The 15,717-nt window shown below is 48.6% G+C and overlaps 1 protein-coding gene across 10 annotated transcripts in view; it reads right to left on the bottom strand.

Annotated features, from left to right (window-relative positions):
* The window catches only part of LOC309883106 (phosphatidylinositol-binding clathrin assembly protein-like), a 30,173-nt gene extending 26,671 nt beyond the window's left edge, over positions 1-3,502 (bottom strand). For 6 of the 10 annotated variants that reach the window (XM_082770871.1, XM_082770869.1, XM_082770867.1 and 3 more), the window contains exon 1: positions 3,220-3,499. In XM_082770871.1, the coding sequence (XP_082626997.1) occupies positions 3,220-3,349 (130 nt within the window). In that variant the 5' untranslated portion in view covers positions 3,350-3,499. Of the gene's footprint in view, positions 1-3,219 lie in introns of all 10 variants that reach the window. The other 4 variants (XM_082770866.1, XM_082770865.1, XM_082770864.1 and 1 more) reach the window with 2 other exon arrangements.
* Between the last annotated feature and the right edge of the window lie 12,215 nt (positions 3,503-15,717).

Raw genomic sequence — 15,717 nt, forward strand, 5'->3', positions numbered from 1 at the left:
ACAGAAGTGTTTATGTCCATGTGTGCTTATAGCGAAGATCTGATAGCAACCTAAGTTTCTTTTACATGGTAGCTAAATCTGAACTGGCTTAGAATTACAGTTGCTAGAAGCAATATTAATTCAGGTATTCTGTCCCACTCCCCCACGAAACAAGGTTACAAGATAAGAAGTTTTCATAAAGCCTTTTAAAAAAGTTTTAAGCAATTGCTACATTAAAAAAGTAAAGCATTTACAGATTCCAACATTAACTCAGGTATTTGTCGGTGTTTTCATTTTGTTGGTTCAGTCAAATTGAACAGCTTTGCAGAGGACTAGAGAGTTTCACATTAAAGACTGGCACCTTCCTGCCTGGGCGTGTGTCTCCGCGCAGTATCACAAGTGACATATCTCTAAGAGCCAAACTGCATCAGCACTCGCCAGCCAGTCATGAGCTCCAGCTGCCAAAAGAAAGGGCAGATACAAAACATCCCCGACCTGTGACAGTCATAATGGGACATTACTGGCAACATTTGAATCCCCAATGGCTTGGTGGAGCCCTCAACTTTCACCAAAAGTGGAAGGCTAAATAGCCCAATTTTGTTACATAATACAATTCTGAAGTACCTAAATTATCACTTCTTACAAGAGTTCTAAAGCCTGTACACCTAGAGCAGCTTTAAGTCTTGATGAGCAACATTAACCACTTTCCCCTCCCATCTGCTTCTTAAGAGGGCTGTGTACAAGGTATAAAGAGAGAAAAAACCTGCAGTTTTACTGCGTTCATTTACAAGTTTAATATACAATTCACTTTAGGGCTTGTGCTTTCTAAATTTCGGTCCAGCTTGGCTACAGCTTTAAGTTATGTATTTTTTTTGATGTTTTTTCCACAGTTAGCCAGGAAGAGAGATGTCACCAAAAGAAGCACCGAGCCCCACTCCACTGCAACCCAAATTCAGGAGGCTGAGGCAAAGCAAGACAGCCAAAAACGTGGGGAAGAAAACACAAGGCTTCGAGAGCTTCACTGAGGAAAAAGAACAATCACTGTGTAACATTTTATTTTATCCTGAAATATTACAAAATACTACAGAAATAGATCTGCTGACTTATTTAGAACACTGCGACCTACTTTAAAAGAAAAAAATACATCAAGTATCCCCATTGACATTGCTGAGTTTTTTTTTTTATTGCTCTTTAAGAAAACTCACTATACCACCCAGCAGCTCAGCAAGACCGGAGGCTCCACATACTAGCTCACACATTGTATGCAGAACATCTTCCTGCTTATACCCAGACCGTAATATTAAAGTCTCCCTTGCTAAGGAAGTTTGGCAATAAGGGGACTTTAAGAAATTATCTGAATCGAGTCCAGAGACTGATACTTCTCCGTGATCCTCAATACAACTGTCAACTCTCAAAACATGTTCTTGGGGAACCTTTTTTTTTTTTTTGAGCAGCAACTACAAGTAATACCAGATGGCGTACATTTGTAATGACACGCACATGCAGGGACCAAGGTGCAACTAGCAGTGTTTTGCATTAAGTCCAAGCTATGTTTTATGTCATGCTTTGGAAACTACTTGCGCTGTGTCTTTGAAACTACGCTGTGTGATTGTTCCAGAGATAACAGTATTTGAACTTGTATCTCATCTGCTTACGTTCAGTACAACTAAGTTTTGCTTACAGATGTACAAGTTAAAAAAAATAATAATTAAGAAGTGCAATACATAGACTTGCAGATGTTTGAAAAGCAGCACATGCATATGCTCAATGAAGACTGAAGAATATTTACTGGAATTTTTTTTTTATTTTTTTAAAGCTCTTTGCAAAGGTATTCGCAGTCCCACATTTCACATCTTTTTCTTCCACCCCACCACGGTCCTCCTGTACTCCAGAGCTACAGACAGCACAACAAGCTTTTTATTTTTTTTAGACACAAGAATAATAGACAGCAACTGACAGCAAAACACAGAGCTCATTTGGGAGGTAAGAACCTTCACAGAGACTGACAACTCTGAGCAGATTTCTATCAGTAAACATCCAAAGGAACACGACAGCCACAATACCACTTTATCCTATTCTCAAGACACAGTTTTTCCAGATGTCCATTTTCTTACTTTGCACAGTGAATGGCATCAGTTTCGAACAACACACCCCCTCTTCTCAGCTTCAGAAACTTTTGAACTATTGAGCAAGCTGTCACGGATTTCTGGCTTCCTGTCATGTTGCCATTTCTGGACATAAGGGTTACCTCAAAGTTGTTCTACCTCAGGCAGAAAATAAAACAAGGTAACAACAGTATAACGAAAAGAATCATCAATTACCCAGCTTTAAGACTTTCAACTTCAACCCCGTAGCTGCAACATTTACTACTGCACCTGGCTTCCACGCATCCAGATCAGTAAGAAATACACTCGGTTTCTCTACCTGACCCGTGTCAAAGGCTTTCATGCAAGATGCCTGTTTCACCAGATGAGTGCCACAGCACCAAGAGCCGAACTGTCCTCACCAATTAACAGAACACGCTTGTTCTGAGCGCCCGAACAGCAGGCTCCCCGTGGTACCGTCAGCTGGAAGGAGTCCCACACATCCACCAGCCTGGTCCCCAGCCTCTGACGGGAGCAGCACCCAGCTTTGCCTCGCCTTTGCTCTCCCTGGCGTGAAGGCACACGCTTGGTTTGCTTTTCATCGAAGGCGTGTGGAGGTACTGCCCGGCGCGCAAGGTTTGCAGCACTCATTGCACAACTGAGCAAAGAGCAACTTCAAGTGCTATGCAGTTATTAAAAACTGAAACAAAGCAACACCACCGATAATTCTGCAGATAGCGGGGGCAGCTTCCGGCGTCTTTTGGTACATAAAAAGGGAGTTTCAACATGCTGAGTTGACGGATACCAGCAATCAGGCGCTGCCCTTTAGGGAAGATGCACTCCGCCTTCCCCCATCCCTTCACCTCACCCCAGCCTTCCGGCACGGCCCCAGGACAGCCGCATTTCGGGACGGGCTGGAGGCAGCTGCATCCCCCCGGGGGGGCACAGAAGTGCCCGGCAGCGCCCCGAGAAGCCCGAGCAGTGCCGCACAGCCCCTGCCACCGCACCGCCCGCCCCGGGGGCAGGGCTCGGCAGCCGGGAGGCTCTCGGGGGGCTGCCGTCCCCACACAGCGCCCCGCGGCTCGGCCGGGGCTCGCAGCTCCCACGTGGAGGCGAGGCGGGGGAAGCCGCGGCTCCCGACACGGCCGCTACTCACAGTCCAGGTGCTTCTTCTTGGGGCCCATCACCTCGTGGGTCGTCGCCTTGCAGACGGCTTTGGCGACGGCCGAGCCGGTGACGCTGTGCTGCGCCGCCGCGATGCGGTCGGTGAGCGACTGCCCCGACATGGCGGGGCTCCCGCGGCCTCCCCGGGGAAGGACGACGGCGAGGAAGGCGGCCGGGGACGGTGATGAGGAGGAAGATGAGGAGGAGGAGGAGGAGGAGGAAAGCAGCCGGCCCGGGCTGCGCCGCGCCTTCCCCTTTCACATTTCCACTCCCCGACAAAATGGCGGCGGCGGCGCCGTCAGGTGACCGAGCGGCCGCCCCGCTCCGCCCCGGGAGGCGGCCGGAGCCCCGACGCGGCCCCGACACGGCCCCGACACAGCTCCCCGGCTCTCCCCGCCGGCCCCCCGGGGTTGTGTGGAGGCTGAGGGGCCGGCTCGGTGTCCCCGCACCACGTACGCACACATCGCAGCCGTTGCCCGAAGTATCCCCTGCGGCAGGGGCTGCCCAGGGGCTGAGCGCGGAGCCAGGCGACCCCTCCTGTGCTCGCCTGAGGAGAAGCACAGTCGAGGCGGTGGAAGAAATGATTTAGTGGCACTTTTTCACCATAGTTTTTTTTTGGGCCGGGTGGTCTCAGTTTGCCTTGGGCAGTGGCATTGGCTCCTTCGGGATCATGGGGGTGTACAAGTACCATACAGTATCACCTCATCCTGTCGGAATAAGTGCTCCTCAAAAAACTTGTCCTTTGCTGGATTTATCTGCACGAGCAGATCCATAACAGGACGAAACACAGCCCATCTCGTAGAGCCGATGGCATGCCCAGTGTGTGGCACCGAGTCCCCATCCTTTGGCCACGCACCCACCCCAGGGCCGCTGAGGAGCCTGACAGGAGGTGACCCTGGGGCCAGCTCGCCTGTGGCGGGCATTGACCCGCTATTGAGGACATTGTTTACTTAAAGTACAGCAGAGAACAGGGCAGGACAAGAACTGCGTGAGGGGTGCAGCCAAAACTGGGGTGAGGAGTGGTAGTTCACTGTGTGGGAGCTCATTTGTTTGCTATTTTCCTGAAAGCAAGCGAGAGTGTGCTTAGCTTTTGCCAAGCGTGGCGGTGGTTTCTGTCATGCGGCCACCAGCCTGTTGCAGCTGGACTGTTACCAGCAAAATACTTCGAACAATCATCAATCAAATGTTAATGACACCTCGCCAGCAGACTTAAATAAACTGCCTAACACTGGTAGGCTCAGTCGCTCACAAGTGATTCCCTTGATCCTGCTCTCCTGGCTGTCTCTATACCAACTCATTAGGTGGCTACAAATGTGACAGAGATTTACACAGTGTGAGAGAAATGAGCAAGGTCTTCTCCTGAGGAGAGCTGCTCTACACCAGGAAATCAATAGTCCTGTTTGGGATCTGGCTCGCTCAAATGGGTCAGCTCAGCTTGATTTTCAAAATATTCTTTAAGAAGCCATCATCTCTTCTCATCCACATAAATGGCAGCTCTTCCTGGAGTAAGAAGAGAGAGCAAAAAGCATTTCTGCAGAAAACATCCAACTTGGGATTTGCTTCTTTGCCTGTTTGGTGACCACACACACTTTGCCTTCTGTGAAAGTATGTTTGAGTTTCCAGACCAAGATGAGGAATTTCCCTTTTCTCTTTTGAACATTTAGTGGAGTGAGGAGAGGTGTTTTCTGCAGTGGAGTCCAAGAGTATCAGTGAAGTGATAGCACATTACTTCAAACTGGACATCACAGGGAAACTGAGGTAAAAATAATTCTGATTTATGATTCCAGCCTGAAAAGGACATCCATCCCCACCATGAAAAGTAAATGCTTACTTCTTATATTCTGTGCTGCTCCACAAAGCTCTCCAAATGGCTGTTGTGACGTGATTGTTATTATAACGTTATGGTTTCCAAAGACAGTATTTCCCTGAATGACAATGAGGAAGTTTCGCTGCTGCTGCGAATCATTAATTATTTTTCCATCATGCCTTGAGGCCCTGGTGAGGACTCATTCAGTACTCAACTGCACAGGAAAACTTTGGAAGAGACCGCTGCCTCAGGTGCTGCATTCTCGGTGAGTGTCTTCAGACCTGATTTTATCTTAAAAAACGTGTAGCCATTTGTCCTTCAAAACATGCATACAATACAGATCCTGTTGAAAGGCATGATGCCACTGTAGAAATATTAGCGGTCCTATGATCCTGGGTGGATAAAGTTGTGAATGAAGCATTTCTATAACCCTAAGGGCATAAATACATTAAAACGTGGTCACTGCTAATGAAGATCATGAACATTTCCTGTGGTGAAAAAACTTATAAACTTTTTATTCCTACTGGCAGCAGTCAGTTTCTAGCTGCCTGATTTTTGCCTTAAGACTTGTAGTTTCTGGAAAAATAATTTTGAATCTTCAAAGCCTGAGGAAACATCAAAACAGTAAGAAAAGAGATGGAAAGATTAAATACTCATTATAAATGTCTCAATCTCTTAGGGCTTGTCTAAACAGGGAAGCTATTTCGAAATAAGTGAGGGTGTGAGCTGAAGCACAACAACTATTCAGCACTACCTTCATCCTCAGCGGGGAATTTCCTATATTGTTCTATTTCAAAAAGCCAAAAATTCACAAAAGTGCCAGAGTTCAGTGTGTCCCATTGGCTAGGCAGCCATATTTCTGTCTGCACTTGGTTTACTGGTCAAATATGAGTTTACTCGGTTTACAGGCCCAAATATGAGTTCAAATTTCTGCCTTTATTCAGGCCATTAAGCTCACCCCAATTCAGTCCACCCTGTGCACAACTTGGGTGACTGAAGATCATGCCCTTCAGCATGAACTTCTGCCCAGGCTGTCACAACAAACAATCTGTGAAACCTAGAAGCCCACCAATAGGAAACACTAGTCAGTTTTTTTTTGGTGTTGAGGCCAAGGAAGGACCGCTGGGGATCATGTAGTTCAGCTTGACCTAAAAGCAGGTCTGTCCTCAATGGGGGATCAGGTTGCTCAGGTCCCATTCAGAACAGCACTGGAGATCTCCAAGGAAGGAGACTCCCCAGCCAGTGGGGGCAACCTCTGTTATTCATATCCATTGTCAATATGGTGTTACATTTTCCAGAAGGAGCAAAACTAGGGTAGGCAAGATGGCTATTGAGACACCTGATATCTTAGGGATCTGTTGGTGAATCTCAGCAACCTTCAACAAAAGGATAAAAATCATATATGTTGTTGTTCTTGTAAGGTTCTTGGAAATAGTGTGGTCAAGAAGGCCAAGCTGTCTGTCCAGAAGGAAAATCAGAGGTATTAGCACACATTGTGTATATGTCAGTGTACTTGGGAAAGAATCGCTGTAAATATCTGTAAATCAGGTAAAACATTTCTCAGGAGCTGCTTCTTCTTCAATACTGAAATTATTCTGCTATGCCACACAATTTATATGTGTAAGGAAATGAGGTACGTGCTACTTATACATTTATAAGGAAACCAGAACCATTTGCTTTTTTTCCAAGTGCATCTATTCCTAGATATGTGTTAAAATACTTAATATTTTACAGAAGTGCTTGATAAAGAAGAAATAATAGAAATAATTTGTAAGGACTTGGTTCAAGTTCACCCCTGCAGTTCTCTGGGATGTTGCACCCTGCCATCAAACACCTCTTATGTCCTGCAGCTCAAAGGGCCTACAGGCAAAAAGGGGATTTGTGTTGGTCTGAAGGAGAAGAAATCAGTGACAAGCTAATCCAGGCTGTCAGCCATGCACCTTGAGATACACATCTATGTTTTTGATGCAATGCAGAACTTTGTTTTGTTAGTAACAGGTGCGTCTGGGTGAAATTCTACACCCTTCACATCAGATAAGGAAGAAGAAGTCTCAGCTACCACCCCCTAGGGTGGATGACAAGGTGCATTCATCATCCTGAATTGCAGGCATATTTACAGAGGGCTCTGCCATGGCACTATGAATGATGCACAATTAGCTATGCAAATTGTTGCATAGAAATTTGATTGGGAGGTACGTAAATAAGGAGCAATACCTTACCCACCTCTCCTCAGCTTGCTGGTGCCGAACGCATCATTAGTCCCGAGGAGACAAGGAAGCATCAATGTTTTTAGGGCAGATATTATCCCTGTTAGCAGCTCTGCAGAGTGTGTTTCTGCAGGAGCCCTTGGAGCTGGCCTGCTTGTCTCTGCACCTGTGCTTCTGGCAGGCTGCAGCCAGAAGGACAGCACACTTTACGTGCAGTTGCTGGCAGCTCTTGTGTTTACACCAAATCGGTACCTCTGTAATGCTCCTTTCCTTTCTCTCTCGCCTTACCCCCTTTAATGTGAAAGCAGCACATGACGTAATTCAGTTCAGGTTGCTCCATTAGCAAATCTTCTTTCTTCGCCACACTTGCACCTTTAGACTCTCAGATTCATATTTGTGAGGATGAAAAACTGGAAATTATATAGTTCATTCAGTTTGCTGCCCTGTGCTTACTGCAGCCCAAGTGACAAGGGCTTCTGGAGAAAGGAGACGGGAAACATAGTCCAGATCTGACAGCAAATAAACAGTCTGGGGGAGCTGGTGGTGGTGGAGAGAATGGGACGTTTCTGGACTTCTGCCATGACCGAATGACACAGATGGCTTTCTGGGAAAATGAGTATTTCAGTAATGAGTAGTGAACGTGCTTCAGGCTGGCTGCACCTACAGCCTGGAGAATGCAAACAGTTTAGCAGTAGTTTTGTCAATAAATACCATCTGCTCAGCAGCATGGAATCCAAGCTATGACAGAACCCACCTCACCGGTGCCTGCTGTTTTGCTACATACAGGTGAGATAAAAATGCCTACCACGTATTTTTTGTAAATAGTGTGATTCTGATCCCAAAGGTGTGACATGCTACATTTAATGAGAGTTGTTCAATCCCAATTCAAGTCTGAGAGAATTGAAGAGTTGCGGTTAGCTTCCTTCCTGGAGGACAGCAAGGCATCCTAGCAGAAGTGTAAGCTGTAAGTAAAGTTGCTTCTCACACGGATTCAGACACTTAAGTCTGATACTTAAGCGTCTGAAAAATGTGTTGCTGTCACTCCTGCCCACAAGGGAAGGAAATGCAACTCTGTGAGCCTCAGAAGTAGCAGGGCCTGGTTTCCTTGTTGCTGTCTTGGGGGCTCCATGCTGGTTTCCTGCCTGAGCACTCCGATAGCCGATAAGGGGAGAATTCCTGCCACAGCCAGTCTCTCTGCAGAGGCACTAGTAGGCCTTGCTGCTTGGCTGCCTGTTTTCCACAAACTTTGCAAAAGCAGAGCATCTGTGGGACCTTTACTGCTGCTAGGTTTAGTTACGATTGGCTGCTGGATTCAAAGGTCTCCAGGAGAGAAATGAGCCATGAGCATTGTGTGAAAAAGTCTAAAGCCAAAATGAGAACCTTAACCTGCTCGTAGATTAATTCTTCCCTTAGCAGAGACATGAAAGAAAAAAAAAATCACACTTTTGTCCAGCTTGGATTTGTGGGTGTGATACTGTGCCAGTTTGTTTTTAAAGGTCTTCATTTCCCTCCATCTGTATTGTAAAATGTGGGTAAGAAGTTTAGCTACATAACTGGGACTCTTTATGGCTAAATTCATCCAAATCTTGCATGACTGCAAAATACCAAGAGATCAGATCAAGAGGCTGTCATTGGAAGTTTTCATTGCCTGGCTGAAACTCAGACTCATTTTTATGTCTGAGTTGTTTTTTTTTAGTGAAGGATCAGAGAGAATTCCAGGGAGAGACAGGCCTGAATAAGCAGCTCTTACAGAGAATAATTTAAAAGAAAAATGTAGTTTAAGAGTAATGAAACAAGGAGAAAGGTGAAGATGCAAAGGAAGATCAGTGCCAAGGAGTGCAATTCCCAGCTCACTTTCTGCGTGGAAGGACAAAAGTGATGTACAAAGAGGAATCATAAAAGAGATGGATGAAAGAGAAAATAAAAGTTTGCTGGGCAAGTAAATCATAAAAGGTCCTTTTTAAATGGAGTTTGCTTACTTTTATGTAAACCTGGAACAGATCCACTTACCTCTGTTTCACTGACATCAGTGAAGTTACTGAAATGTACAGAGTGGCAAACAAATGCGGCCTGAAAATGGCAAGAGAGAAATTGGTTGGAGGAAATTTGCTCTTAGGAAAAATACGATGGGGCTGGGAGGGCCGTGAGGAAAGCTCGATGAAGCGTGCTTCTTGGGAATGCAACAGAAAGCAGTGTCAACACCTCAGATACGTGTGTTCCTCTGAAATCCTAAAGAAAGCTGCTTCCAAAATCAGGTGCACGCTCAGAAAGCTAAAGCTTGTCTTCATTGAAAAGCTTGCCATCGAGAGACGCCACCTGCGTGGCTGTGAGCAATCCCAGGGGCAGTTTGGAGCTCCTCTAAGGGGATACCTCTGCTACCCCAGCCAGCTGCAGCACCCAGAACGGCCCCAGCACCTGCGGGGAAATCCAAGCTGCTGTTGAAGTTTCAGCTTTTAAATCACTGACTTTGTCCACAGAAAGGAGAAAAGCAAGAAGGGAAAGGAAAGAACAATCTGGAGTTATGCCCCTTTCTTGGACTTCTTGACATTGCAGGTCAGTGTTTTTTAAAAGATGAAATGAATGCCACAGCACGAAGAAAACACTGTAATCGAATTACTGCAACTTCCAGTTCAGACTGTCACATGATGAGTTTAGTGATGGCTCGTCAGCTCCGAAAAGCAGGAGGAATCTCACGGAAATTCAGGATCTGAAGCTTAGGCTGAAAGATGGGTCCTGGTGTAACAGTAGGGCTCCAGGTCCAGGTTCGGCTTTGGGACTCCCCCCGGATGAGCTGTTGGCTGGCCAGAAGCCCATCCATGTGTGCGTACACGTGAGCAGTACGGATCATGACAGCGGCTGCCCACATTACCTGAACACCTAATAAAATGTAATTAATTGGTATCTGAGCACGTGGCTTGCCTGCCCTCCTCTAGGCACTGCAGAAGCCTCGGGCTGACAGCTGACCAAGGAATGGCTTCACCTGTTCTCTCCCCATCACCTTGGCACTCGTTTCAAGGTGCTTCTCTGCAAGAGGCTTTTTGGGGAGCTTACCCAACAGCGTCATGTAAGCGCAGGTGCTGCAGCTGTATGTCTGGGGCTGATTTGGCCATAATTAGTGAACTTTTGGGAACCTTTCCAAGCGGGAGAGCAGGAGCCTTGCGATCCCCTCAGCCTGCCGCCAGCCCGACACCATGGTTTGGCAAGGTCAGAGCAGAATGACTGAGGTTGTGTCTCAGAGCACGAGACAAAGGGGCAGAAATGCCATTTAAAGCCATCTGTAGATATTTGGTGGGTTCCCGATTTGGCCACGTATTTTGGGGGTGTGTTTGCTTCCTGGCCTTGCTTGGAGGAGCCTTGGTCAGGACAAGCATAGCCATTCTTCTGCTCTAACACCAATCATTTTAACTTAATAACCCTGGAGAACAAGGACAGCTAAATTCATCAGCTAATACAATTACACAAATCTTTGTACTGGACCGAGGAGGATCGGAGATGTTCCCATCCCCACCGAGGAAGAGGAGAGGACCTGCTTTACAAAAGAAGGATTTCGGGCTGGGGCACTGATTGGATTGTGGGGCTGCCACCATGACAACAGAGGAAGGAACCAGCAGCGTAGCTTTCAGACACACATAAACCTGACAATAACAAACAATCTTGCATTAAAATCAGCTTAAAGCAGTCCTGGAAATTACAGTCCAGCGGGCATTATTTGTGTACCAAATAAATGAATGGCAGTGAAAAATAACGGCTAAATATGAGGCGTTTGGCTAAGCCTGAATTCAGAGGGACAAAGATGCAGAAGTGTATAAAGGAAAATCTTCCATCTTGTAATGTATAAAATTCCTTTGGTGTGCAGGAACACAGGAGATAAGGGCAAACCAGCACGTATCTTTTATCTCGACTGTCAAAAAAATAAAAAGGTCACGGATAAACAAGCTCAGGCACTTGTGCATGCCCTCCAGGCAGCTCCCTGTGTTACTAGGTGCTCACAAACCTTTGAAAAGCTGATCCTGAAAGGAAGAAATGGAAGTAGAAGTAAATAGGAGTGAGTTACAAGTGTTTGAAACCCAGATGCTTATTTTAATTCCCTGTCCTTGCAAGTGAAACAAGAACTAATTCAATGCCATTAAAACACAGTGGGTTCAAAACCACGCAGGAGATGGATTTTTTTATATAACATAAAATTAACGCTGCTGGGAGCACCTGGGGAAGGCAGGGGGTGCTTGTGGTGGGGAGGGGGCCCAAGCCAGCTCTTCCTTCCATCTGTGTTATGGGAAAATGCTGGATGCGTGGCCGCAGGACAATTAGATAAACCAGTAACTAACCTGCTACGGGTTTGTCTGGGGACTGACAGACTCATGAACGTCCTGACCACAGGAACAGCCTCACACCGTATGAAGCACCAGGGTATCCACGTGAGAGAGAAATCTTGACTAAGAGTGGTGTGTTCATGTCCCGTAAGGCATGACCTCCCACTAAGGCTTTTCCCAGGGTTTAACTCATTCCGTGGCCTGCCTCTTGGCCGCAGATTGATGCTTCTCCCATCACAGCTTCTTTTTTCTGCCATTTGGACTTTCATTAGCTGCTTATGGTGTTATTACTTTACCTCTTAGATATGGCCAGTTAGGGATGGGATTTCACGTTGCAGTTGCTTTGACTCCTGTTTCCTTCTGCAGTACTAGACTTGTCTGGGTTGGTGGCACATGCAAACAGCAGAGAGCTTTGTGTGCTGAGAGCTGCTCTCTGTTTTCTCCAGCCCCACTGTGCCTGTCAAACACCACCTCTCACCCTAGCACCCGTTGCATTGCCGTGGGTCGGGCTGCCCCACACGGCCGCGCCACCCAGCGCTGTGCCAGGGCAGGTCAAGGGAGCAGCTGCAGCCCCGGATTACAGAATCACAGAATCACAGAATCATCTAGGTTGGAAGAGACCTCGAGATCATCGAGTCCAACCTCTGACCTAACACTAACAAGTCCTCCACTAAACTGTATCACTAAGTTCAATATCTAACTGTCTTTTAAAGACCCATTAGCTGTGCTGGGCGCCGTGTCCTGCTCTGGGTGTTTTGCAAACAGCCCAAAGACCGCAGAAGCCCATATGCCACGGTGAGAACAATATCAGTAACGTGGACGTTAGTCTGCCTGCTTAGCAGTGAGAGTGGAAGAGTGGCAAAGATAACAAGAACAGGGACTACGAAGCCTCCTGCATCCCAGACTGGTGGTGTTCCCTGCATGGGAGCCTGCACAGCTGCTGCAGCTCCAGCGGGAGGAGAGGCAAAGTCCTGGGAATGAATCCCCTACAGAAACGCACAGCAGGGAGGGCAGCCCAGCAGGCAGAACGGGGACACCAGTGGCTTGGAGCAGGTGGCCACGGCACATCACAGAGCACGTCGATGCTGTTGGGACCACACATGCAAGCGCAGCAGCACGGCACAGTGAGATGCTGCTGTCTCCTGGGACAGGGGAGCCTGGGCACTGCAGGAGAGGAGTTTGGACCGAGGCTGACCCATGCTCCCAGCTCACCAGGTGCACACACTGATGAAAAATGCTGTTTTGCAAAAAAGAAATCCAAAGGAATTGCTTTTACTTGAGGTCTAAGGATTTGTCCATTGCATTTTGGGCCGGGCTGCAGGCACCGCTGCTGGTCACACGTCCCCCTGCTGCTTGCGAGCGCGAGCAGCCCGAAAAATCCTGCCGAACGCCAGCCTCCTCCAGCACCCTCCCTGCCTCAGCACCACCTCTGGCAACAGCGCCCTGCTCACTTAGCTTAAAACCAGCACCCAGCTCTCAGCAGAGCCGTGAGATCTATTTGGAGACTTCCATGAAAGTTAACTCCAAACGACAGTTAAAAATCTAAGACTTCCCGCAAAGGCTTTGGGGGCTGAAGAGGAGGCTCAGCCCCAGGCAGGCCCCGCTGCCGGCTCCCCACACGTCCCCTGGCACTTCCCGAGGCTGTGTTCACAGTCCCACCAGGGGACCCCAACCCTGCGGCTCACAGTCCCACCAGGGCACAGCCTCGCCCCAGGACCGGGAGCTTCTCTGGCTGCCTTCCTCCCCGCCTGCCCCGGCCTTGGCCCTTTGTCCCTGGCCGGGTTGCAGGAGGGGAAGCGGCTGTGCCGGGGTTTGCCCAGCAGGTTGCCCAATGCAGGGCTGACGTTGTGCCCGCATCGTGCTGCCGCCCCGCTCACTGAGCTCTCCGTGCCAGCGCCTTCCGCCCCGACACTCCCCTCGGCAGAGGTGTGAGCGGCAGAGTTACCGGGGAAATCGAGTTTTTAATCCTTTTCTGGCCGTTCCGGGAGGATATTGCTTTTCTGACAGCAAATTTGTATTGCAGTGGGGGCCTGCAGGCACGGCTTGGGGTCCGCATGCCGAAGGGCCCCTGAAGGTGAGCTCTGAAGGCTGGGTCTGCACAAGCCATGGAGCTGCAGGGAACGCAAAACAGAGCTTAAAGCAAACAACCAACAAAACCCCACCACGTTTTAATCACTGCTACAGAATAATGCAACACAGGTCTTTTTCTCCATAAGGAAATTAGGAAAGATCTAGACTTTGTCCTAGCCTGTAGAAGTGACTGTGGGGTTGTTCACCTACACAGCCCTTTCTGTGCGGCATCTCATTTACAGCAAACTCCATGCCCACAGCTGCTCTTCTCTTGGCTCCAAGCCCTCGCCCATCTCTGCTGCTCACCTCCCTGTCCATCCTCCCTCTGTTTCCCTGTCCTTTCTGCTTTGTGTGCCAGTCAGCAGCTTGCTCTCGAGCCGTCCCTGCGGGGTCACGCAGCTCTTCGCCTGGGAACACAGAAACCTCCCTCGCCTTCCCGTCCGCATGCACGCGCTCCTTCTGCTGAGCACGCAGATGGGGAAGGATTTCCTTAGGTGGCATTTCCTGATGATTTCTGACTAACTGCAGAGGAAGTCAAGCCAAAGAAATGATGAATCTTCCATTTTTTTATTTTTAAAATAACTTAAAAACCCTGACGTCTCTTATTTTTGTGCTGCAAACAGCCTGCCCGCTATCCTGCTCATGGCCGCATCCTCACAGATAAAACATGCACCAGCGCCAAGCACACCTTCTGCTGGAAAGCCCCTGTGCTTTTCTGGGAGCTTTATTTGCCAGCTTCCGTGGGATTGCCCAGCAGTTATTTAGGAGTAGCTCGCAGGCTGAAAGAGTGCTCCCTATGGTGCAAATGCTTCTTTAAGAAATTAAATCAGAGGCACAGGAGCCTGGAATAAGTGGTTTTATGCAGGATAGCAGCTCAGACCTCCTCCCTAGGGAGCTTCCTTTCTTGGTCTGGCTTGGGCTGTTGAGAAGGTCACACATCAAGCTCTGAAACCCTCAGCAGGAGCCCAGCAGCAGAGCCAGGACTCCCGAGGGCAGCCCAGCATTACAAGTGGGTGGAAGGGGCCGAGCCCCTGCCCCACTGCTCCTTGCCAGGCGCTGGAGGTGCTGCTGCTGCCACCCAAGGCTATCAGCCTGTAACCAGTACAGCCAAGTCCCTGGCTGCCCAAAACAACCAGGAGAGGAGCCCTGGATGGCGTCTGGGGGAAATGCAGATCTTAAGACCCGTCAAAACGCAGCAGGCAGCCCACGTTAACTGGGGGCAGAAGGACAGGGCTATGGCCCAACACACCCAGAGGATTTTTGCTGCTGGCACTGGGCCTGGGCAAGTCCCTGCCCCTCCAAGCACACCTGAAAAATCCCTGAAGTGCTTTGTACAGAGGCACAAGAAGCCCGAGAGCTTCCTGAGCCTTCCGTAACCTCATTCCAGTCCCATTATCTGCAGCCCCCGAGTGTGATTTTGGGCTCAGCAGGCACACTCCCAAGGCTGGGCTGCCCCTGTCCAAGCTGCTCGGGGTGCCCCTGAGCTAGGAGGTGCCCACAGAGGGGCAGGGGTCCCACCAGGACCATGAAGGTAAATATGCCCAAAGCTCTATGTAAACGGCATCCCAAATACCTCACTTGTTAGCAGCTCTGCTCCCATGGCCTTGCTCTGTTCATGAAATCCCAAGACCCATGTGCTGGGAGGATCCCACCTCACCTGCTCAGTGGGAAAATTGCACTGACAGCATCCAAGCTCCTCAGCACAGGACAGTTAAAGTATCAGATGGAACAGTGACCAGTCGTCGTATCCAAACCCAGAGCATTTCCTGAGCAAAGTGGCGTTTGGAGGCTCCTTCTTTGGGCAGCAAAAGCACAGCCCCTTCCTCCCAGGCTGCAGCAGGAGCCACTCACCCACATCCCAGGGAGGATGTAGCCACAGCTTCATCGTTGCTTGTTCCTCAAGGCACCTGCAGATGATCTCCTGACACAAGGGTGTGTGACATCGGGTGCAGATTTGTTTGAATTTACATTCAGATAATTTCTATCAACAAGTCACAGCCTAGAAATGGCTGGAAAATGGGGGAAGCACGAAATGAAAGATGTGGGAGTTTCCCTTTGCTAATCAAAATAAATAAAGAGCACTGCTACGTTTTATA

Source organism: Aythya marila (assembly GCF_965140915.1).
Source record: "Aythya marila genome assembly, chromosome: 13".
Classification (NCBI taxonomy): Eukaryota; Metazoa; Chordata; class Aves; order Anseriformes; family Anatidae; genus Aythya; species Aythya marila.